Below are 26,250 nucleotides of genomic sequence, written 5' to 3' on the forward strand. Positions count from 1 at the left end.
TTCCAGCCACTACCCCCCTGGTCCCCCTCGCTGGCTCTTCCCCCCCCCTCCCCCGTGATGGCCCCCTCTCCCCCATGGCTCTTCCCTGCCTTTTCTCCAAGCTCACTCCCTCCTACCCACACACACCCCTCTCCCCCTACACAACCCCCCCCCCCCCCACCCACACACCCCTCCTCCCCACAAGCCCCCCTGCCCACACAAACCCCCCGCACACACACACACCCCTGCGCACACACAACCTCCAGTGTATTTTAAAAGTCATAATTGTATCTGCTTCTATAGTTTCCTCTGGCAGCTCATTCCAGATACGGACTGTTGTTGTTCGTTCTTCGTATGGGACACAGTTGGGTGGGTGCTGCAGTAGAAGTTGAAGTGGCTCGAGCCATACATGCGGCCCGTTTCCTCTGAGCTTCTGTGCTGCGCTTCTTCTCAGCTGCAAGTGCTCCTGTGATGACCTTGCTTCGCCCAGTTGGCCCTGAAGCCGTGAATTGCGCTTGACTTGGATTATAGTGAGGGAGAGTTGTGCAAATTGTCAGCCTCGCCCTCTTGTCTCGGCCTATCTGGATCCAGTGGCAAGACATAGTCAAGATGGCTGGCGATAGGTCAGGATGCAGTGGATGGCCACCTGTGTTCTGCGTGAACATTGTGCCCTAATTGCGCTCCACAACTCTTTGCTGGGTCCACCTTCTTACCCGTTGGACTGCCCAATGGTGGTCTCCTCCGTGTATTCCACCAGATCCAGTCCTTTCCTGAATAAGGTAATAGCCACAAGGCAGTGGAGGTTTGAATTTGATGTTTTCCTTCACCCCTCCAGGGTGCTATATGGAGGACGCCTGTGCGTGACTTTGTTTAACATGGGGAGACTGGTGCAGAGGCAGCCACCCCACGGTCCTTGACAGATCTGGGTCAGGTTCCGGTGGCATGTAGTCCAAGACGACCGGAGACCCTTTTCTGCTGCAGCCTACATCCGCCTTCCCAGCCGTTGTGGCACTCCACTAAAGTCAGCCATCATGCTCCGTCTATTCTAACGTCTTTGTTGCAAATATATTGAGGTCTGGAAAACATTATTACATTAATTTCATCGAACTTTGGGAAGATTTGGGCTTGCACCTTCGGGTCTATTTACTGAATAAACGGCATTCTTCTCTTTTATAAGAACGCCATTAAGATTGCTGAGAAGAGGGAATTGTACAAAAAGGATCATAAAATTATGAGGAGCGCATAAATAGGGTAGACAGAGAACCTCTTCCTCAGGGTGCAAACGTAACAGACGAAAAGGCAAGGTTTAAAGTGCGAGGGGCAAAGGTTAAAGGAGATGCAAATGGGCAAGTTGTTCTACATTGTACCTGGAACATGCTGCGGGTGGTGGTAGAGGCAGACACAAGAGTGGATGGACAGACACATGGATATGCAGGGAATGGAGGGATATGGACTACATGCAGGCAGAGGAGATTAGTTTAACTTGGCATCACGTTTGCCAAGAAGTTGTGTTCCTGCACTTTATGTTCTATGAATGTGTATGTTTATGTGGAATTTTGAAGAGTGAGAGTTGACCTCCCTGGGTCGCTGTGTAGAATGGAACTGCAGATGCTGGTTTATACCGAAGATGGACCGAAGATTGAAGGAAGGTCTCGACTCAAAGTCACCCGTACTTTTCTCCGGAGATGCTGCCTGACCCGCTGAGTTACTCCAGCACTTGTGTCTTTTCCTGCGCTGCACTGTCCCTAGTACAACCAAGGTCGTTTGTAGTTCAGAGTTTAGTTGGAGGTCGTAGTGTTCTATAGCTTGATGGTTGTTGGGAGGAAGCTGCTCCTGAACCCTTACGGTACAGTTTTCAGGCTTATATCTTATTCCTGATGGCAGGAGTGAAATAAGAGCATGGTCAGGGTCTGTGTTGATGCTGGCTACCTTTTTGAGGCAGCGCCTCCTTTAGATCCCTTCAATGGTGGGGAGGTCAGTATCTGTGATGAACCGGGCAGTGTTCACCACTCTCTGTAGATCCCTTCAATGGTGGGGAGGTCAGTACCCGTGATGAACCGGGCAGTGTTCACCACTCTCTGTAGATCCCTTCAATGGTGGGGAGGTCAGTACCCGTGATGAACTGGGCAGTGTTCACTACTTTTTGCAATCAGCTTCGTTCCTGGGCTTTCAAGTTGCTTTCCCTCAATTTGGTCCATTATTGTAATTTATTTCCTTCTGACTGCCACTTGTACAAGGCACTGCGCCATCTGCCCGGCTGGAATCTGCAGACAGAAGTTCAGTTGCGACCTTGCCATTGAGATCCGTAGGGTTTCCTGTTCCCCTCCTGCACTCGCACACTCTCGACTTTCCCTTCCACTTCCATTATCTCCCCCCAGGCGCGGGCAATGATGATGACAAATAAATGACAAATAAATGGTATTGTGTATTGTGTAGCGGAGGGAACTCTACACGTCGCAGGTGAACGTTTGGCTGGTGAACGTTTCCTGGAAAGTAAATTGAACTCAAAAGTAAAATGGAGACACAAGGAACTGCAGATGCTGGAACCTTCAGCAAAAACACAAAGTGCTGGAGGAACTCTTGCAGGCAGGTCAAGCAGCATCTGTGGAGGGAATGGACAGGTGAGAGATTGGAAGAAGTGTCCTGACCCAAAACATCGCCTGTCCATTTCCTCCTCAGATGCTGCCTGACCCACCAACTTCCACCAGCACTTTGTGTTCTAGTGTGAAAAGTTATTCACTACCAAGTTTTAAGATTAAAAACCTATGAATGTGAAATGTAAATCACAATAAAGAATACAATAGTTTGTGCAGATTACAGTGAAGTATGAAATGGTTACTTTACAATGATTTTAATGATATTAAAATGATAAGTGTCATGCATGATAGTTTAGTTTATTGTCACGTGTACTGAGGTACAGAGAAAAGTTTTTTTTTGCATTCTATCGTCCAACTACATGGATGCAAACAAGCTATCTACATTTCATAGATAAAGGATAAATGGTACAATATTTAGTGGAAAATAAAGTCCAATAAAGTCCAATTAAAGATAGTTAAAGGTCTCTAATGAGGTAGATGGCCTAAATCAGTGTCAGCAAAATAATCCTATTACCACCTTGAATAAAATTATCAACACATTGGAATTGAACTTGGAAATCAAATCAAGTCAAGTTTATTGTCATTCACACATGTGGGATGGTGACAGGATGGTTCAGTTGCCTGATAACAGCTGGGAAGAAACTGTCCCTGAATCTGGAGGCGTGTGTTTTCACACTTCTGTACCTCTTGCCTGATTATTTTCAGCGTAATGATTTTCCTGTGTGTGTATCTGTTTTAACGCAGCACCATTTTATGCACGAGGCTAGACGTTAATCTCCAAGGTGCACGATGAAAAGATGGCGCAAACACAGCTTGCACCACCAGGACCAGACAGCCTCGTGCATTTCACCCGTGAGTCGCTTGCGGCTATTGAGAGATGCATCGCGGAGGAGAAGGCCAAGAAACCCAAGGACCAACACAGCGACGATGACGAGAATGGCCCAAAGCCACACCGTGACTTGGAAGCCGGCAAATCACTACCATTTATTTATGGTGACTTACCTCGAGGGTTGGTTTCCGAACCTATGGAAGATCTGGACTCATTTTACAGAGCAAAAAAAGTGAGTGAATCATTGGATTTTTAAATGGGAAATGTACTTGGCAATGGGTTTAATGTTGGTATTTCGTCTTTTGCTTGTTGTGACATTTTTGTGAATATCTAATCCCATTATGTGTGATGATTATTATTAATTGGTATAAGCTGCCCTAAATCTGTTTCTGCTTGCCAGTGAATTCTGCTGCTGTATACCTGAGGTCTGGAATCTTGACCAAACAAAGTGTCACAGAGTCATACAGCACAGAAAAGGCACTTTTCCCAACCCCTGCATGCCAACCAACATACCCCATCTACACTAGTCCCAGTGTTCTACATTTGGCCGATATCCTTCTAAACCTTTCCTTCCCATGTACCTGTCCAAATATCTTGTAAATGCTGTTATTGTACCTGCCTCAACTACCACTTCTGGCAGCTCGTTCCATACACCCACCACCCTCTGTGCAAAAAAGTTACCTCTTAGGCTTTTATTACATTTTTCCCCTTACCTTAAACCTATGTCTTCTGGTTCTTGATTCCTCTACTCTGGTTAAAAGTATCTGTGCATTCACCCTATCAATTCCACTCATGATTTTACACACATCGTTTGCATGGAGTTTGTACATTCTCCCTGTGACTGCACGGGTTTCCTCCGGGTGCTCCGGTTTCCACCCACATTCCAAAGGTGTGCAGGTTTGTAGGTTAATTGGCTTCTGCAAATTGTTCCTAGTGTGTAGGATACAACTGGTGTAACTGGTGTATACAGCTGGTCGACGTGGACCTGTTTCCACACTGTGACTGTGAACTCAACAAAACTAGTTAGATTGTAACATTATTCTCTAATATCAAATCAATCAATCAATCAGTTTTATTCGTCACTTGCACATAAAGTGCAAGTGAAATGAATTTGCCAGCAGCGGTACAATGAAAAAGAACACACAAAAACACAATAAAAATTTAACACAAACATCCACCACAGCATTCATCACTGTGGTGGATGGCACAAAATTTGGCCAGTCCTCCTCCATTTTCCCCCGTGGTCGGGACCTCAACCCTCCGCAGCCGCCGCTGCGGGCATCCAGATGAGTGAAAGTCCAGGTAAGTCCTGAAACGGTGCCTCCCCCACTGGAGACCGCGGCTTCAGGTTGGTGTAGGCCGCAGGCCGGCGGTCGAAGATTTAAAGTTCCCGCCGTGCCGCAGCCAGAAGCACCGCAGACCGCAGGGCCGGCGGTCGAAACTCCCCTCCAGGGGTCCCCGGCGAGGGACCCCGCTCCTGATGGTAAGTCGCCACCGCGCGCGCGGTAGAAGTTGGCCGCAGGTCGGCGGTCAGAGCTCTTCTTCTCCCGGGTCCCCAACGAGGGATCCCAGGCGGCGGACGCCACGCCAGCTGGAGCTCCGCAGACTGCGGCTTCAGGCTGCCGCGGGCCAGCAAAACGGAGCGCTCCCCTCCGGCGAGCCCCGGCAAGGGCTTGCCCGCTCCACGCCGAGAGTCCAAACTGCACCCGCCGCTAAAGCCCCAGGCGCGTTTCCGGGAAAGGCCGCACCAATCCTAGCTGTTAGGTCACGGGGGTGGTGACATGGAAAAAGTCGTCGCTCCGTGGAGGAGGCGACCGAAGCGGTTTCCCCCTTACCCCCCCACACCACCCCCACACAAGACACACAAAGAAACATTAAAAACATACATTAAAACATATTAAAAAAACAAAAAAGGTAGAAAAAAACAGACAAGCAGCGCCCCCACCGACCAGACGTTAATATATATGTAACGTACTATCCAGGATGTTTTTCTATTAAATTTGATTTTATCTTTAAGGAATTTTAAAATCATCTTTAAGCTGGAAAGGGTGCAGAGACAATGTTGCCAGGGCCTGAGCTGTAGGGAGAGGCTGGGCGGCTGGGCGCAGGAGGCTGAGGGGTGATCTTATCGAAGTGAACAAAATCATGAGGGGAATAGATAGGGTGAATGCCCAGAGTAATTTTACCCAGAATAGGGGAATCAAGAACCACAGGGCATAGGTTTAAGGTTAGAGGGACAAGATTTTAAAATAACCTGAGAGGCAACTTTTTCACACAGAGGGTGGTGGATATATGGAATGAGCTGCCAGAGGAGGTAGTTGAGGCAGGAACAATAACCACCTTTAAAAGACATTTGGACAGGCACATGGATAGGGTAGGTTTAGAGGGATATGGGCCAAACACGAGCAGGCGGGACGAGTGTAGGTGGGGCATCTTGGTCGGCAAATGGGACTACGTTAGTGAGTTGGGCCGAATGGCCTGCTTCCATGCTGTATGACTGACTCTAAATTGCTGTTGCTGTTTCTATCTTGCTACACAGAAAATAATTGCAGATTATATTCAATGTTTCACAATAAAATGTAAATCATGCTAAATGCTCTTCTCACCTAATGTGATTGTGTGTGCATTTCCATTCTAATCATGTATTTTCTTTTTCCCTTCCAGACTTTTATAGTATTGAATAGAGGGAAGGCCATCTTCCGATTTAGTGCCACACCTGCCTTGTACATTTTAAGTCCTTTCAATCCTATAAGGAAGATAGCTATTAAGATTTTGGTACATTCATATCCTTTACATGGTATATTGTTAAAATGTAAAATGCAATGGTGTTTAAGAACTGGAGATTCCTCTTTATTTTCTACATGGATGTAGCAATTGACTTTCAGAAGGCTTTCGACAAGGTCCCACATAAGAGATTAGTATACAAACTTAAAGCACACGGTATTGGGGGTTCAGTATTGATGTGGATAGAGAACTGGCTGGCAGACAGGAAGCAAAGAGTAGGAGTTAACGGGTCCTTTTCAGAATGGCAGGCAGTGACTAGTGGGGTACCGCAAGGCTCAATGCTGGGACCCCAGCTATTTACAATATATATTAATGATTTGGACGAGGGATTTGAATGCAATATCTCCAAGTTTGCGGATGACACGAAGCTGGGGGGCAGTGTTAGCTGTGAGGAGGATGCTAGGAGGCTGCAAGATGACTTGGATAGGCTGGGTGAGTGGGCAAATGCATGGCAGATGCAGTATAATGTGGATAAATGTGAGGTTATCCACTTTGGTAGCAAAAACAGGAAAGTAGACTATTACCTGAATGGTGGCCGATAAGGAAAAGGGGAAATGCAACGAGACCTGGGTGTCATGGTACACCAGTCATTGAAAATAGGCATGCAGGTGCAGCAGGCAGTGAAGAAAGCGAATGGTATGTTAGCATTCATAGCAAATGGATTTGAGTATTAGAGCAGGGAGGTTCTACTGCAGTTGTACAGGGTCTTGGTGAGACCACACCTGGAGTATTGCGTACAGTTTTGGTCTTCTAATCTGAGGAAGGACATTCTTGCCATAGAGGGAGTACAGAGAAGGTTCACCAGACTGATTCCTGGGATGTCAGGACTTTCATATGAAGAAAGACTGGATAGTACTTGTACTCGCTAGAATTTAGAAGATTGAGGGGGGATCTTATAGAAACGTACAAAATGTAGTTGAGGCCAGTTCATTGGCTATATTTAAGAGGGAGTTAGATGTGGCCCTTGTGGCTAAAGGGATCAGGGGGTATGGAGAGAAGGCAGGTACAGGATACTGAGTTGGATGATCAGCCATGATCATATTGAATGGCGGTGCAGGCTCGAAGGGTTGAATGGCCTACTCCTGCACCTATTTTCTATGTTTCTATGTTTCTATATTGATAATATTCATACCCAGCCAGGCTACATAAAAAGTGCAGTTAAAATCGTGGTAATAATTATTTGATTCCAGATAGGGATACATGGCAGATATTGTCCAGGAGTTTTATCCTTAAACTAATACTTCTGAAGCTGAACACTATTGGAATTATCAGTGTCAAGAAAGAGCCGGAGTGACACAGTGGCGCAGCGGGTAGAGCCACTGCCTCATAGCTCCAGAGACCCGGGTTCAATCCTGACCTCTGCATGGAGTTTGCACGTTCTCCCTGTGACTGCATGGGTTTCCACCCACATCCTGAAGACGTGCAGGTTTGTAGGTTAATTGGCTTTTAGTAAATTACCCCCTAGTGTGTAGGGAGTGGTTGCAAAAGTGGGATAACATAGAACTAGTATGAATGGGTGATCAATGGTTGTCGTGGACCGAAGGGCCGGTTTCCACGCTGAATCTTTCATAATCATTGCTGGCTGTTAAAGATTATGGATTTGCTAGAACTGCCATGAGAGGGAGGGAAGGAATGTGGACGGTTAAACACTCTGAAGAGAGTCACTCATCTTCCCATAATTTGGTTCGTAAAGATTGGAAAGTGTTGAGAACTGTAACGTCTAGCGAATTGTTGGGTGGAGCGGTTTTGGAAGTAAGCACTTGGAGAATGCTATAAATGGCTGAAATTCAAGAAATATAGTATCGTTACCAGAAACATGAACCCTTTCTATATCGGGCTAGTGATGAATAAATTCAACATGCTTTAATTTCCAAACGCTGTGACATTTTCTTGACTAAGTCATACATTGTTCAGCATGCTCATCATGTGCACTATTATGACCAATTGTGTGTTTATGACAAACAATAGCCCACCAGAATGGACCAAGAATGTAGAGTAAGTACACACCACTTTGTGTCTTCTTCAGTTCTTAAACAAATAATAGGTGGCTCAGTGACGCAGTGGGTAGAGCCAGAGATACGGGTTCGATCCTGACCACGGGTGCTGTCTGTGTGGAGTTTGCACGTTCTCCCTGTGAACGCGTGGGTTTCCTCTGGGTGCTCCAGTTTCCTCCCACTTCCCAAGGACGTGCAGGTGTGTAGGTTAATTGGTGCCCCTAGTGAGTAGGGAATGGATGAGAAAATGGGATAACATGGAATTAGTGTGAACGGATGATCGATGGTCAGCGTGGACTTGGTGGGTCGAAATGTAAATTTTCCTGCATCGCTGAACCAAATTAAAATAATCTAATAAGATCTCCATATTTTGCCTCAGTAATAGCTTAAATTATACATTTAAATTTCATAAATGAATTTAAATAGATTCCTTCCAATTGCACACAATTTAATATTTGATCATTCCTGCTGAAACTTCTGCCGAATATCTTTCGGTTGTCCCTTTGTTACAATGTCCCTCAGTACCCTCCTACAGGCAGTAGATCAGTCATAATTGAGTGGTGGAGAAGATTCGATGGGCCAAATAGCCTAATTCTGCACCTATGCCATATGGTCTATGGTCTTCATCAAAGAGATCTTTAAGGGTCTGCATTTCAAATCTATTCACACAGGAAAGAATCGGCATGATTAAATCACTAATGACTGTGAATTATGCATTGCCGAGATCATAGTCAGAGTCACACAGCACCAAAACAGGACTTTGTCCCACTTAGTCCATGCCGACTAAGGTGCCCCATCTAAGTTAGTGCCATTTCCCTGCGTTTGAACCTTGTGCAATGTACCTATCCAAGTGTCCTTTAAAGATAAAGGCAACATATAACATGGAGAACATAGAACAGTACAGCACAGGAACAGGCCCTTCGGCCCACAATGTCCATGCAGAACCTGCTGCCAAGACCTTATCTGCCCTCCATTCCCTGCATTTCAATGCGCCTGTCCAAAAGGCAATAAATGCCACAATCTCATATATGCCTCAACAACCATATCGGTAGTGCTTTCCAGGCACCCACCACCCTCTGTGTAAAAACAAACCTGTCCTACACATCTCCTTTAAAATTTGCCCCTCTCACCTTAAAGCTTTGCCCTCTGGTGTTTGATATTTTCATCCTGGGGAAAATAGATGTGAGTGTCTACTTTATGTCTCCATAATATTTAATGTAAGAGAAACCAAAGGCATTTTTGTAGCAGAAATCAGAGTAAAAACGTTTTCACCCAGAGAGTTGTGAATTTATGGAATTCCCTGCCACAGAGGGCAGTGGAGGCCAAGTCACTGGATGGATTTAAGAGAGAGTTAGGTAGAGCTCTAGGGGCTAGTGGAGTCAAGGGATATGGGGAGAAGGCAGGCACGGGTTATTGATAGGGGACGATCAGCCATGATCACAATGAATGGTGGTGCTGGCTCGAAGGGCCGAATGGCCTCCTCCTGCACCTATTTTCTATGTTTCTATGTTTCTAAACATCGCAGTCTTTCCAGATGAAAATTTATGAAAGTTTCCCTTACTGAAATAGCTGAACAGATCTTTTTATTGTCATTCCAACAGGTATACCTTTACTGGTATATACACATTTGAATCACTTATAAAAATCCTTGCAAGGGGCTTCTGTATCGATCACTTCACATTTCTCCGAGATCCATGGAATTGGTTAGACTTCTGTGTCATTGTCATGGCGTAAGTATTTGCATCAAACGTTCTATGTGTTGTCCAACTCTGAAGCAATGTTCTTGCACCAACAACTGTGCGAATAATGAAATCAAAGAGACTGCGCTGTGTTGAATTGCCCTTGATCACCATTGCCGACATTTCCACCAGAGAGGATGGTTGGCCTTGAAGGAACCGGATCAATTGTTTGAGAAATACATTTTTGATGTATTGTTATTGCTTGATGTCCAAGTGTGTATAAGGTGCAAAACTGAATCGCACCCGAAGGTCCCTACACTGATTCCTGATTGATGTTAATTAAACCATTTTTACTTGGGCTGTCAGTGAAATGCTTAGATTTGATCCAATGGCTCATATAATTATAGATTCATACAGCATGGAAACAGTCCCTTCAGCCCAAATTGCCCATGCTGACCAAGATGCCACATCCACGCCAGTCCCACCTGCCCCTATTTGGGTCATATCCCTCTTAAAATTTTCCTATCCATGTACCTGAGCAAATGTGTTTTAAATGTTGCTCTGTTACCTGACTCAGCTACCTCCTGCGGCAGCTCGATTCATATACCTGTGTGAAAAAGTCACCCCTCGGGTTCCTGCTAAATCTTTCCTCTCTCACTTTAAACCTATGTCTTCTGCTTCTTGGTTGCCCTTTTATGGATAAAAGACTGTGAATTCAGCCTATCTATTCCCCTCATGATCTTATACACCTCTATAAGATCACCCCTCATCCTTCTGCACTCCAAGGAATATAGTCCCAGTCTGCCCAACCTCTCACGATAGCTCAGGCACTCGAATTCGGGCAACACCTTTGTAAACCTTCTCTGCAGTCTTTCCAGCTTAATGGAACCTTTCCTATAGCAGGGTGACCAAATCATATCATTCCTTTTTCTATGTTCCAGGAAATGTAAACCTAATCCTAATGCACAGCTGGTAGACCCCGTGTCACAGCATCAGAGCAAATCTTCTCTGCACTCTTTTCAGTTTAACGACATCCTTCTCACAGCAGGGTGGCCAAGCAGGCTGAACACAATTTATCTCGGCCTGGGAGGGAAACAAAAAAAAAATTCAACAAATGTTTACTTTGTTGGGTTATTTTGTGGAGTTTGCATGTTCTCCCTGTGGCCGCGTGGGTTTCCTCCAGGTGCTCTGGTTCCCTCCCACTTCCCAAAGACATGCAGGTTTGTAGGTTAATTGTCCCTCTGTAAATTGTCCTCTAGTGTGTAGGGAGCAGATGAGAAAGTGGGATATCACAGAGCCAGTGTGAGCGGGTGATCGATGGTCGGCGTGGACTCATTGGGCCGAAGGGCCTGTTTCCATGCTGTACCTTTCAATCGGTTCAATCGGATCCCCTATTGGGAGAACGCATATTTTAAAACATATTGAAATGATTACAAAGCCAAAATAATTGTGATTTAATTCTACAGGTATGTAACAGAATTTGTAAACCTAGGCAATGTTTCAGCTCTTCGAACTTTCAGAGTATTGAGAGCTTTGAAAACTATTTCTGTAATCCCAGGTAAGAAGTGATTGATGCTAGGTGGCAGTAGGTCCCTGTGTATCTTCAGGTGTATCTCTGTGTGTTGTCATTGTGTTTGTCTGTTCCCTCCCCTATTACAGATATGTGACAGAGTTTGTCGACTTGGGTAATGTCTCAGCATTGAGAACATTCAGGGTTCTCCGAGCATTGAAAACAATCTCAGTCATTCCAGGTGAGACCTGAATTAAACACCCAGGCTGATTTCATTTTGTATATTTATGCAGTACAGGTCCACTGCCCATTTTCCAGCACCTTTGGTTCAAGAGCCAGGCCATATTTGAAGGGGTATTCGTCGCGAATGAGGGGTACCTGGCGAGGGGGGGAAGGGTGGGGGGGTTGGAGGAGGAAGGGGGTGCCTGCTGCCACATGCGGCGGCAGGCAGTAGATAGGGCTGTTCAGTGAACTTTTGTAACTTTGTCTACGCCAAAACATGGTGTCACTTGTTCACTGCCTAGGTGAGGTCTGCTGCATGATTTGACTGGGTTGTGTGCAAAATAAAGCATTTCACTGTACCCAGGTACATGTGACAATAAAGAATCATTGAATCGTCACTGAATCATTGAATGGCATTATCCATTTTTCCGGACCAAGAGAGGTCACATAATAATGATACAACAATACACCTCTGACCCTCGAATGATACCCCTCCTGTGATTCTGAAGCACCCTGGATTTCTAGAAACTTAAATAAAACAAATATTAGATGTAAATTAATTTTGTATCGGAACTTGCATATCTTACATGAGCAGCCCAGTTAATGAGTTGCCCTCGGAAGTCCAGATGAGGGTTGGATCGGTGACCCTGTTGATCCGAGATTTGCCGAATCTGCCGGTGATCCGGCAGGGTGTGCATGCTTGCCATCCGGTCTGGGCCTCCGAGAGGAGTCCAACGGTAACGGGACGGACCGCCTAGGCCGCGGAGGGTAACCAATCGTCCATGGAATTCTCGATTAGGTCAATGATCAGCCATGATCACATTGAATGGCTTGAAGGGCAGAATGGCCTACTCCTATACCTATTGTCTATTGTCTATTATCTATTGACAAGATCGGCCGCCCCACCAGGCCTAGGCGCCACATTTTCAGGGGACTTCCGGGGGTGGGGGGGGGGGGGGGGTTTCAAGTGCGCTCTCGTAATTTTGTCTGGATTAAGGGAGGTGCCGGACCACCAGTTGCTGGAAAATCGGTGATGGAGCTGTTTTGCAATTAAAAAATAATGCCCAAATGTAGGAATCATAAAATATTTCTGAAATATTCCTTGCATTTGAGTGTATATTTTTGCATGTGGGTCAGCCTTGATGTTTAATAACTTCTTGCATGAAACATTGTAACATCCAAGCATGAACTGTAACATCCTGCAGTACCTGTCATCCTTTCCCCACAATGTAAATTACTCAATGCATTCTGTTAAGGTTCTCTGTTGAAATTATGCACTTTTTCTTTGCTGTAAATCAAACCTCATGCATAAGCAATACAAACTCAATACTGAAAGTACAAATGTGCAAAAGATCAACAAAAGCACATGCAGTTGTAAGGCTGAGATCACCTTTGTTCTCCAAACCAAATTGGTTGTAAAACATCCTTATTGTTCCTGGGATTTTCACGACATATGCCCATTTTTACGATATGATGAGAATTGATGTAATTTAGAAACAAGGAACTGCAGATGCTGGTTTATACCAAAGATAGACAGAAAATGCTGGAGTAACTCAGCGGGTCAGGCAGCATCTCTGGAGGATAAAGGATATGTAACGTTCCGGGTCGGTACCTGGCTGCAGATGTAATTTAGATTGATTAGTGTTCAATGTTGCAAGTTGGCTCAAGTTTCATGTGTAATTACATTACACTCTCCATTTCTGGAGACGGTACGTTTCTGATCTCGCCCCTGTTGATGTTTAAAATCTCAAACAATCAAGACCGTAAGACCTAGGGGCGGCAAAGTGGTACAGCCGGTCCCTGGATTTTGATCCTGGGCTGGGGTGTCTTTGTGGAGTTTGTACCTTCTCCCTGTGACCGCGTGGATTTCCTCCAGGTGCTCCTCCCACGTCCCAAAGATGTACGGGTTTTGTAGGTTAATTGACCCTCTTTAAATTGCTCCTCATGTGTAATGAGTGGATGAGAAAGTGGGATAAAGCAGAATTAGTGTGTATGGGTGATCGATGGTCGGCGTGGATTTGGTGGGCTGAAGGGCGTGTTTCCCTGCTGTATCTCTAACTAAATCGTAAGACATACTGTAGGGGGACAGAATTAGGCCTTTCGGCCCCATCAAGTCTACTCTGCCATTCGATCATGGCTGATCTATATTTCCCTCTCAACCCCATTCTCCTGACCTCTCACCATAACCTTTGGCACCCTCACTAATCGAGAACCATCAATCTCCACTTTAAAGGATGCGCAATGACTTGGCCTCTGTGGCAATGAATTCCACCAAAATATTTGTCATATTTGCTTTAAACCAGTAACAGTTTTAAGGCCAGTGGTCCTAGTTAAGGCAAAACAAAAGTACTTCAATAGTTAATACTTAAAAATTATTTAAAAATTCAAAACATTTAGGTTTGGAAGAGATATCTGTCCTCCAGCCTTCATTGTAACTACAGCTTCAGGATCTAGAAAATAGCGCCTTCTTTTAAGATTAAAAATATTGAGTTGATCAATAGAAATAAACATAGAGGCAGCACTGTGGTGCAGCGGGTGGAGTTACAACCTTGCATTTGCACAATGGTGCAGTTGGCACATTCTCCCTGTGACTGCGTGGGTTTCCTCCTGGTGCTCTGGTTTCCTCCTACATCCCATAGAAGTGCAGGATTGTAGGTTAATTGGCCCTCTGTAAATTGCCCTTAGTGTGCAGGGAGCGGTAGAATCTGGGGTGAGTTAAAGGGAATGTGGGGTAGATAAAATTGGAAGGTAGAAACAAGGAACTGCAGAAGCTGGTTTACCAAGGAAAAGACAAAATAAATGCTGGAGTAATTCAGCAAGTCAGGCAGCATCTGTGGAGAACATGAAGAGGTCGGGACCCTTCTAACTTCTTCAGACTCGTATAGATTGGACCATTGTAAGATAGATGGTCTCTGATGGTCAGTGTGGACTTGGTAAGTCAAAATGCTTAAATTCAGGGGTGTGTGTTCTTGTATCTAATTTTCCATAAATGCATCTGGACATTTCACTCCATTCATAATTTGAAGCACTGCACATAAGATTAACTTTAGCTGCACAAAACACTTATCATTATTCTTGCACTACATCGGGCACTCATTCATTACGTGTGAGCCTGCTTTCTGCTAATTCTCACAAGGCTATGTTGTTTCTTTCCATGTATTGTTTGCATGAGATTGGCCAATACAATACAGAAGGAACTGAAATAAAATAAGAACACCTTGGGAATGCTCAGCAGGTCGGGCAGCTCCTGTGGAAGGGAATGCAAAGTAAATGCTTCAGGTCGCTTCCTTTGAAAGTTGATTGACCTGAAATGTTGACTCTTTCTCTCTCCACAGATGCGGACTGATCTGCCAAGTATTTCCACCACTTTCTGTCTCTATTTCAAGTTTCCATCATCTGCGTTTTTATCTTTGCTTTTCAATGATAAGAAGATCTGATTTCTTCCCTTGGATGTCAAAAATACTGACGGAACATTTTGTTTTGTTGCAGGTCTCAAGACCATTGTGGGTGCCCTGATTCAATCGGTGAAGAAACTGTCTGATGTGATGATTCTGACTGTGTTTTGCTTGAGCGTATTTGCACTAATAGGACTACAGCTGTTCATGGGAAACTTGAAACACAAATGTGTACAGTGGCCGCCACCGGACTTTGGTTTCAATGCAAAAAACAGCTCGTCGGGCCTGAATGGCACCATGACCAATGAGACCCAGAACACATTTGACTTTGAGAGTTACATCTCAGATAAAAGTAAGCACAATGTTCGCATTAGATCATTTATCAGTATATTTGGAAAATTACGTGTCGTTCTGGTCGCCCTATTACAGGAAGGATGTGGAGGCTTTGGAGAGGGTGCCAATTTAGCTTGGTTTAGTGTATTGTCACATGTACCAAGGAGCAATGAAAAGCTTTTTCTTATGTGCTAACCTGTCAACGGAAAGACTGTACATGATTACAATCAAGCCATCACAGTATACAGATACATGATAGGGGAATAAGTGACCAAGTCTGAACACAATACTCCAAGTGCAGCATCACCAATATCTTGTACTTAAAAATAATTATTGTAATTAACACCAAGTTTTTTAATACATTTTACCCTACATCTTTGCTAAAGCCTTTGATTCCACACTGGGATTCAGTTCAACAGAAAATAGCGATTGGGAGACTCTAGGGTTATCCAAACCTAATCCAATTTATATTCAACATCTCCATTTGCTCTTGCAGTATATATTCCAAAATAATTTATAAAACCTGCTATCACTAGCTGATTCATTACAATTCAATTTGAAATTTTCCGTGGCACAGAGTCATACAGTATACAGTCATACATGTATCTGTCTAAATGTTTCTTAACGTTTCTTAAACATTGCGATAGTACCTGCTTCAACTACCTCATCCGGCAACACGTTCCACTTACCCACCACCCTTTGTATAAAAAAGTTACCACCCAGGTTCCCATTAATTCTTTCCTCCCTCACCTTAAACCTATGTCCTCTGATTCTTGATTCCCCTTCTCTGGGTAAGAGACTCTGTGTGTTTACCCCCTCTATTTCTCTCACGATAGAGTCCTAGCCTGCTCAACCTTTCCCTATAGCTCAGGCCCTTGAGTCCTGGCAACATCCTTGTAAATCTTCTCTGCACCATTTCCAGCTTGACAACATCTTTCCTATAACATGGTGCCCAAAACTGAACACAATACTCTAAATGTGACCTTTTATAAATGTTGTCTTGTCTATGTTTCAGCTGCTCCATCACTTTAATTTTCCTTTTTTTTTTAACTGAGCAAAACTTAAAATTGAGATATTGGTATTGACCAACATGCGTATCTCATTTATGTCGGTGCCAAGGATTAATTTACCCTGCTTTGGTTAACATCAAACTTTTCTATGTATTTCTTAGCTACAGGTCCTCTGCTGATTTTCTGGCAAATGGTCGTCTGGCACCTCCTTTTAAACCGGTTACAATGGTGCACTTGAAATCCTTCACTGAAGTCCCCCCCCCAAAAAATATAGCGCCCAGGCCGATCTTGATCTCATTGGGACTTCCGTGGATGGTCAGTGGGTCGAATTTGCCCCCTGCGGTTGAGGCTCTGGAATTCCGGCCCTGCCGGAGCCGGCAGATCTGTTCCCATAGCCGACTTCCGAGGCTGAATTTGCGGGCTGGTAATTTCCCCCCCACCCCCCCCCCCCCCCCCTTCCACAACGAGGCGGTGACCTCTGTTGGTCCGGCAAACCGGATGGTACGGCAAGGCTCTGGAGCCAGGACTGCCAGAAAATCGATGGTGGGCCTGTAGTACTGTGGAGCAAAATAGTAAATGTTTAACCAAGGCTCCTCTCGTGCATCGCATAAATAAATCTGGAAATGGATTGTGATTATTCATTGACAGAAAATATATACACCTACATATGTAAGAAAGTGCATATCTAGGAAAAAAGCAAGTAACATTTTTACCATTCAATTAACAGATAATTATTATACCTTGAAAGGATCCTTAGATGCATTGCTTTGTGGCAATGGCTCAGATGCCGGGTGAGTTTTCCTTTTAATTTTGCTTTGGTCTGAAAATGTATAAAAGTAATGGTTAAATATTCCAATTGTGAAAATTTGATTCGCAATATAGTACACGTGGCAGATATAATGCTACGTAGATACAATCAAGTCAAACTCAAGTACAATAGGGGGTGTGCACGTAAGGTCACTGGGTCATAGGGCTTGACGCATGGAGCCGCTCAATCCATCTGGAGGACAAACGTAACTTCCGGTATATGTTATTAATGCAAGAAACGCGTACTTTCCTACCTGTTAAAAACCGCCAAAATTTTGAATTTTTGCGCTGTAAAAAATTGTGGAAGTCAGGGTAAGTGTGTGAGACATGTACCCAACTTCAGAATTCCAAAAGTGAAGCGAAATGGTAAAGAGAAGCAGAACTGAAGGGCCAACAGCAGCTAAAGTGCTTGGCGAACATTGGCCGTGTAGATATCGGAATTGAAAATATTGGGAATTATCGCGTTTGCTCACTGCATTTCATCAAGTAAAGCGGCCTTTTCACGGGGCGAGTTGACGCAAGATGTCACCAGAGTGAAGAGGTCGTGGTCCAGCACGAGTCTCGCACGATATAACGGCAGTAGATAAAGAGTTCCCACGGTACTCGGCATTTCTGCTATTTGTGCGAGTGAACTTGTCCGTTTCCCGAGCTTTCCCGTTAAATCTTGAATGAACATCGTGAACTACACGTGACACAAATGATGTAACTTTTTTTTCACACACTATATATATCCTCCCTTGGTTGAATTGGCTCATTTGGAGACATATTTTACTGTGTATGTGGGAGACACAGATGGACTGAGCACAGTACCTCGGTCTTACTGTGTGTGGGAGAGGGGGAGAAAGAGACGTACACTCACAGAGGCAGAGTCTCTCAGCCTGTGTAAGAGGGAGGGAGAGAGAGAGAGAGGCACACACAAGGTGGATGTGAAATCTCACCTGCCTGTTTCAGTGACAGACACCCGCCGTCAGTAAATGAAGACACCCCCATCTGTCTCCCCCTCCTCTCCCTCGACTCCCCCACCTTTCCCTCCCAACTCCAGTCCCGTCCCGACCCCCTGGGAAACTGAATAGAGCAACAGTCAACTGCTGCCTGTGCGCTGATATGACAATAAAGGCTACTTTACTTTACTGAGTTAAAGAGTTCCCACGGTAGACTGTAAAACTGGGACCCTGGTTCTGGACTCCCCCAACACCGGAACCCTTCTTCAGACAGCCTAATCGGAATTGAGTCTGAAGATGTGTCTCGTCCCGAAACATCAGCTTTTTTTCTCCAGAGATGCTGCTTGACTCGCTGAGTTACTCCAGCTTTTTGTGTCTGTCTTCGGTTTAAACCAGCATGTGCAGTTCACTCATTACACGGGTCTCTGTACAACATTGATTGGTAGCGTTCCGGACCCCTGGACCCGAGGACTCCGATCTGTATCTCTCAAAGAAGTACATGTGAAAAATTTCTCACGGACCATAAAAATGCGTAACCTTTCAGTAAAGTCCCTTTTAAAGTCCCTTTTAAAGATTATAGTTATTTTCTTGAATCTCATTAACATAACTCATGAATAAGTTGATGTCCATATGCGGATGCAAATCTTTATTTTTATTTATTTTTTAAATTCAATCCCACATAAGATAATTTTTACTCACCTTCTGTCCCCTCTGTCCAGCTTCCGGGTTCACCGTTCGCAGGAGTTCCCACGGTACCCGCAAGAGTTATTACGGATATCGCACTGGCCACTTCGTTCATATAATGTTGCAATACTCAACCACAAGTGTACAAGTCACTCTTGGAGAAATTCAAACTTTCTTGAATTTTCTCCCGAGTGACCAAGTTACACGATTACCTGCCGTTAGCGCTACGGTGGTCCACGGTGGTCCACGAATGCCGCACTGTTATCGCACGAGGTTCCCACGATGTTAAACTCCGGTTAACTCTTGCGTCAAGTCGCCCCGTGAAAAGGCCGCTTAAGGCATTATTTGTGGTTTTTCTTGATTCCTTTGGTATCTAAAAAGTTTCAGAAGTGATATATCTGGTTGTAAATTTTGCTTCAGAGGCGTTTTCTTTTTGTATGTAAAAACCCACTTGAGAACCATGGGCAATTTTAAAGTTTTACAGCCAGATTTATCACTTCTGAAACTTTTTAGATGCCAAAGGAATCAAGAAAAAACACAAATAATGCCTTACTTGATGAAATGCAGTGAGCAAACGGCCAATGTTTGCCAAGCACTCTGACTGTTGTTGTCCCTTCAGCTCTCGCGTCTATCTACCGTCATTTCTCCTCACTTTTGGAATTCTGAAAAATGCTAAATGTCTCTCACGCTTATCCTGATTTCCATAATTATTTACAGCGCTAATATTGACAATTTTGGCGGGTTTTAACGGGCCCGCTACGCTGGAAACAATGGTAAGTGCCTACCTGCAGTTCATCGCGTGTACTCCATTTGGCGTAGCGTAGCAACAGTACGGGTCATGGGTCGTGACCAAATTGCCGTGAAACCTCCCTGTAGGTAGAGCAAAGGAGAAGACACAGAGTGCAGACTATAGCAACATTTCAGCACATTAGATGGCCTTAAAAGAAGAAAGGAAACTATTGACAGCATGTCACCTGAGACAACTGGGTCAGAGTGATTTAAAGTTACATTGCTTTAGAATTTACGAGAGTTATGTTAACCTTTAAGACCAACAGACCATAAGACATAGGAACAGAATTAGACCATTCGGCTCATTGTCTGCTCGCCATTCCATCATGGCTGATCTCTTTTTCCCTCGCAACTCCATTCTCCTGCCTTCCCCCTGTAACCTTTGTCAGCCTCAGTAACCAAGAATGTATCAATCTCCGTTTTTAAAATGCCCAATGACTTGGCCTCCACTGCTGAATGTGGCAATGAATTCCACAGATTCACCACGCCATGGCAAAATAAATCCCTTCTCATCTCTATGCTAAAGGTACATCCATTTATTCTGAGGCTGTGCCTTCTGGTCCGAGACACTCTCACCATCCTTGTTTAGGTTTCAGTGTATCACTCTCATGTGCACTGAGGTACAGTGAAAAGCTTTGTTCTGCATACTATCTAAACAGATCAGATAATATAATACATAGTTACAATCAAGTCAAACCCAAGTACAATAGGTAGAGCAAAGGGGAAGATACAGAGTGCAGAATATTGTTCTCAGCATTGTAGTGTATCAGTTCCATAGACAAAGTCCAATGTCCACAATGGGGTAGAGGTGAATTGGACGGTACCCTAGCTAATGGAATGACCATTCAGAAACCTTGTGTATGAGCGAGAGGAGTCTGTTCATCTGCTATTCACTGATCTTGAAGAACAAATACGTTATTGGGGCATATAAACTTGAACTAGTTTTATTGATAAAAAACATCCACAGAGGCAGCAGAGTGGTGCAGCTGTAGAGTTGCTGCTTCACTGCGCCAGAGACCCGGGTTCGATCTTGACCACGGGTGCTGCCTGTACCGAGTTAGTACGTTCTCCCAGTGACTGTGTGTGTGTGCTCCCACGTTCCAAAGACGTACAGGTTTGTCCCTAGTGTGTTAGGATAGTACTAGTGTACGGGGTGATCGCTGGTCGGCGTTGACTTGGTGGGTTGAAGGGTCTCTTTCCACACATCTCTAAAATGACAGACAAACCAGTTAAGCGGGAACACCATTGTGAATTGGAGAGAATCATCAAACTGAATAGCTTGAATTATGAAAAATGTTAAATACTTTATTTGTGCTTTTTATTCTTTGTTATTTTAATTTCCTCAGTCAATGTCCCGAGGGTTATATATGCATGAAAGCTGGAAGGAACCCTAACTTCGATTATACAAGCTTTGACTCATTTGGCTGGGCATTCTTATCATTGTTTCGACTAATGACACAGGACTTTTGGGAAAACCTTTACCAGCTGGTAAGCATCATTTGTCTCGTAACAGACTAATGAAATGTAAGTGCTTCAAAATGTTTCAGTTGTACAGTGTGCAGTACAATTGAGAGACACTTAAGAACAGCATGTAAAATACATTTCGACAGGTGCATGCACAGGAAAGGTATAGAGGAATGTGGGCCAAATGTGGACAGGGCAAGTGTCAAGTCAAGAGTGTTTTATTGTCATATGTCCCAAAACAGAGCGATGAAATTCTTATTTGCAGCAGCACAACAGAAATGTAAACATAGTACTCTGTAAAACTCAGAATAAATATCAACAAAAAAAGTTGAGTACGTATATATAAAAAAACAAATAGACAAACACATAGATAAAATGTGTAGGAAGAAACTGCAGATGCTGGTTTAAACGGTACCCGGACGGGGTGTCGAAGGACCCAGGCCAGTGATGTGATGGACGCGGGGTTGGACCAATCGCTGACAAGGTCTCGCACAAATCCCGTCCCTGGATACGTCGTGTCCGTTATTTGGCTTTTCGGTGTTGTGTCCATTCGGTTATTTGGCTTTTTGGCATCGTTTCCATTCATTAATTTGGCTTTTCGGTGTTGTGTCCGTTCGGTATCTTGGCTTCCACTTCTTCGCTGCGGCTTCTCGTCCTTCGACGCCCTGTCCACACACAGGTTTAAACCGAAGATAGACACAAAAAACTGGAGTAACTCAGTGACACTAATAGTGGACAGGCGTAAGTGGCATTTTGTTCGGCATGGACAAATTGGGCCGAAGGACCTGCTGTATTACCCTATGACTCTATGAGATTGAAGATGTTGGAATCTTGAGCAGATGTTGGAATCTTGAGCGGGTTGAGCTACTGCCTGAGACCCGAGTTCCACCCTCACTACGGTCTGTACGGCGTTTGCACGTTCTCCCTGTGACCACGTGTAGTTCCTCCGGGTGCTCCAGTTTTCCCCCACACTCCAAAGATGTACGGGTTTGTAGGTTAATTGGCCCTCAGTAAATTGCCCCTAGTGTGTAGGAAGTGGAATAACATAGAACTGGTGTGAACGGGTGATTGATGGTCGGCATAGGCTCAGTGAGCCGAAGCACTGTATCTCTAAACTAAACTAAACATTCTTTTTAATTTTAAGGTAGCAGACAAGTTATGGAATTAATTAATTAAACTTAATCAATAACTAGCTTTCATACGTAATGTTGTAGCAACCGGAATTTTGACTCACTGAGACATATGTCTCAGCTATGAGTGGAATAATCTTCACTGATAATGACCCAAATACTTACTGTTTTGAAGAGTCCGGGTGGAAAGAAGGGAGAGTGAAGATGTTTACAAATTTTATAATTGAATGCTCAATTAACACTGATGAATTAAGTCAGTGTGGAGAAGGTTACTCTTATTGTTCAGGTTGTTTGGATGTAAAATACTCTTTGGTTGAGTACAATTTTGAGAATCAATACTGCACATTTAGATCCCCACATCTAAGTCACAGTCACAGAGTCGTACAGCACAGACGGACACAGAATGCTGGAGTAAGTCAACAGCTCAGGCAGCATCTCTGGTGAATATGGATAGGTGATGTTTTGGGTTGGGACCCTTCTTCAGACCATTTGACCCGATACATCACCTGTCCATGTTCTCCAGAGATGTTGCCTAACCCGCTGAGTTACTCCAGCACTTTGTGTCCTTTTGTATGAACCAGCATCTGCAGTTCTTGTTTCTACATATTCTGGAAACAGGCCCTTCGGCCCAACTAGTCCAAATGAGACTAGCTTGGTCCCCTTTGGGGTAACCTGGACAGCATGGACTAGTTGGGCTGAAGGGCGTGTTTTGTGCTATATGTAGGAATGTTACACAGTTTTGAGATTTAAAAAATCAAGCCTGTAATTTATCCCATCAGATAATAAAGCATAAAAAGAACTTTAATTTGGTACCTAATTCACTTTCATATCTTCAGTATTAAAAACGTTATGGTCATTTTCATACTCGGAAATTAGCCTATTGTTCCCTATTGCTTTTCCATTAACTTAACACAAAAGCTGTGATCAAGGACAGTCAATTGACCTAAAAGCCCATGACTTTCTTAACAATTAAGAGGACTGAATGAAAATTGCAGTTATTATGGATTGAAGCATTCTGAAACAAATATGATACATCTTACTTGGATGACCTGAAATTAAAGTATAGATTAGTTAATTACCTAATTAAGTAGCTAATTACAAAATTAACCGTTGTGACAGAAATAGTAATAAACACCCAGACTGCCTTGAAATTTTCAAAAATGTGATATTCTCAAGATCAGAACTTTAATATTATTGTAACGTTAAAACAAATAGTAAATACCCAGCAAAAAAATCATATTCATCAGTCAGCAAATCAATTAAATTCATCTAAATTCAATTACTAGATCTAAACATCTATCCCACTTAAGAAAAGACTAAAAATAATTTATTAAATAGCCAAAATATCCAAATAACAAGTTGATCCCATTCACGCAAGTATTCACAAAATATAACATGATGTTTAAAACTCACTTTGTCAGAATTTTTATGCCAAATCGTAGGAATTTAATGTTTAATTCCCATAAATTTTACTGTTGGTTTATTACACTGCAGCAGGCAAGGGCCATTTTGCACAGACATGTGTTCAAAATCCACAAACATCCATTCTCAAGATAATCATTTTTTGCACAATCATGTCATAAGAACATCTAAATTATCTATATTTTGTGTAATTGTCTATCCATGATCAATATTTTCTTACTACATATCTGACTAAAAACTATGTACTGTGGACGTTTTTAGTCAGATATTTAGTATGAGAATATTGATCATGGATAGACAATAACACAAAATATAGATTATTTAGATGTTCTTATGACATGATTGTGCAAAAAATAATGAATCTGATTAGCTTGAGAATGGATGTTTGTGGATTATGATACAAATATCGGATTGTGGCCGCCGCCATGATTTTACACACAATCACAGTCACAGCCGGCAGGCAGGACACCGCCGATATCGGGGCCTAAATGACATATTTCGCATCGACAGATTAAAATGAAATTACACCAAGAACTAGATAAGTTGTTAAATAAACGCCCGACAGTACATACCTTTTGTTTCATCCTGAACTTGCGATCCGTGATTTTGAACGCGTTGAAGGTGTCCCAATTTTCACCCAGCGATTCAATAGTTAAGCAACGTTTAAAAAAAGATCGTAAACGGGATGACAGAATGAAATTTCCTCATAAGCTTGTTTTACGAGGAAATCCCTTCTTGACAGCCTATTAAAACATGCATTTTACTAACATCCCCCCACACAGCCTCCCGAGTCGCACGCACAGGCAGTGAGCAGATCAAGAGCGCCACTAATGGCAGGAAATGGTAACAACGTTACTATATGACTCTTTGACTAAAACAAAATCAACTTTTACAGGTGCCAATACACAATACCAGCAAGTATCTTCAGAAAAAGAGGATTGTGTTTTATAGTCATAGAGTCCTGCAGCATAGAAACAGGTCCTTCGGCCCAACTTGCCCACACCAACCAACATGCCCCATCTATACCAGGAGATGGACACAAAATGCTGGAGTAACTCAGCGGTCCAGGCAGCATCTCTGGAGGGAAGGAATGGGTGATGTTTTGGTCCGAGACCCTTCTTCAGACTATACCAGTCCCACTTGCCTGCGCTTGGCCCATAACCCTCTAAACCATTCCTATTTTGTACATAATTCCTGATTTTTCAGTAAAAGCCATGTAGGACAAAAATTAATGGCGAGGTCTAACACTTTGATCCATCAGACCTTGCGGGCCGCTGGAAAAACCTACATGATCTTTTTTGTGTTGGTCATTTTCCTGGGATCGTTTTACTTGGTCAACTTGATCCTGGCTGTGGTGGCCATGGCGTACGATGAACAGAATCAGGCCACGCTCGAGGAGGCAGAACAAAAAGAAGCAGAATTTCAGCGAATGCTCGAACAACTGAGAAGACATCAGGAGGATGCCCAGGTAGAGTTTTTGTGATCTTGTTTTATCACACATTTGTTGACGATGCCCTGTTGCATTAAGATAATGCTTGGAATATTATTCTGCATCTATTATGTGGATGAGACAGATGAGCTTAACTTGGTATCATGTTCGGCACAGATACAGTGGGCTGAAGGGCTTGTTCCTGTGCTGTACTGTCCTACGTTGCATGATTGAATTGCTAACTGTAATCTTTGAAAATATTTAAAGTGGGAGGGGCAAAGTTTAAAGGAGAAGTGCAGAGCAAGTTGTTTTACATGGAGTGGTGGGTGCCTGGAACGCAGTGCCGGGGGTGGTGTTTGAGGCTGATATGATAGTGGCGTTTAAGAAGGTTTTAGATAGGTACATGGATATGTAGGGAATGGAGGGATATGGATCCCATGCAGGCAGAGGAGATTAGTTTCACCTGGCATGTTTGGTGTGGATATTGTGGGGCTGCAGGGCTTGTTCCTGTACTGTACTGTTCTATGTTCTATAATTGTCTTGCTCTCATATTATAATGGAGAGTCAGGAGAGCCAATAGTGTTTTATTGTCATATCTACTGAAATTTAGCAATGAAGTGATCAGAGTGCAAAAACACAAAGTGCTGGAGTAACTCAGCAGGTCAGGCAGCGTCACTGGAGAATATTGACAGATAATGTTTCAGATCGGGACCCTTCTTCAGACTGAAAGTTGTGGGTGGGAAGGAGGTAAAGAACAGGAGGTGAGAAAAACCAATAACAATCAGGGCTGGCAACAAATAATCTCAGGCAAGGTGTTGCCTGGTTGTCCATTGTTGGCGAGGGACGGTGCAATCTCAAGAGGAATGATGTAGAGATCTGTGGAACTCATAAAACGACTAGGGTGGAGGAAGAAGGCAAGGGGGGGGGGGGGGAGGATGAGATACAGTTACTAAAAATTAGAGAATTCTGCATTCATACCATTGGGTTGTAAGCTACCCAAGCCAAATATGAGGTGCTGTTCCTCCAATTTGCGTGTTGTCCTTACTCTGGCAATGGAAGAGGTCTTGTATGGAAATGGGATAGGTAACATTTTGGGCTGGGACCCATCTTCAGACTGATTGTAGGGGTGAGGGAGAAAGCTGGAAAAAAAGAGGAGGGGGCAGGACAAAGCCTGGCAAGTGATAGGTGGATACAGGTGAGGGGGGGGGGGGGGAGGTTAATTGGCAGATGAGTGGACAAAGTCTAGACATGA

General features: G+C 43.8%; 1 protein-coding gene across 8 annotated transcripts in view; it reads left to right on the forward strand.

Annotated features, from left to right (window-relative positions):
- Nucleotides 1-26,250, forward strand: part of scn2a (sodium voltage-gated channel alpha subunit 2) — a 125,901-nt gene that overhangs the window by 24,935 nt on the left and 74,716 nt on the right. For 5 of the 8 annotated variants that reach the window (XM_033024166.1, XM_033024171.1, XM_033024169.1 and 2 more), the window contains exons 2-10: nucleotides 3,321-3,637; nucleotides 6,070-6,188; nucleotides 8,095-8,184; nucleotides 9,785-9,913; nucleotides 11,522-11,613; nucleotides 15,084-15,341; nucleotides 17,060-17,123; nucleotides 20,900-21,041; nucleotides 24,831-25,037. In XM_033024166.1, coding sequence (XP_032880057.1) covers nucleotides 3,374-3,637; nucleotides 6,070-6,188; nucleotides 8,095-8,184; nucleotides 9,785-9,913; nucleotides 11,522-11,613; nucleotides 15,084-15,341; nucleotides 17,060-17,123; nucleotides 20,900-21,041; nucleotides 24,831-25,037 — 1,365 coding nt within the window. In that variant the 5' untranslated portion in view covers nucleotides 3,321-3,373. Of the gene's footprint in view, nucleotides 1-3,320; nucleotides 3,638-6,069; nucleotides 6,189-8,094; nucleotides 8,185-9,784; nucleotides 9,914-11,328; nucleotides 11,421-11,521; nucleotides 11,614-15,083; nucleotides 15,342-17,059; nucleotides 17,124-20,899; nucleotides 21,042-24,830; nucleotides 25,038-26,250 lie in introns of those variants that run through there. The other 3 variants (XM_033024170.1, XM_033024172.1, XM_033024173.1) reach the window with 2 other exon arrangements.

Source organism: Amblyraja radiata, chromosome 7 (genome assembly GCF_010909765.2).
Source record: "Amblyraja radiata isolate CabotCenter1 chromosome 7, sAmbRad1.1.pri, whole genome shotgun sequence".
Taxonomy (NCBI): domain Eukaryota; kingdom Metazoa; phylum Chordata; class Chondrichthyes; order Rajiformes; family Rajidae; genus Amblyraja; species Amblyraja radiata.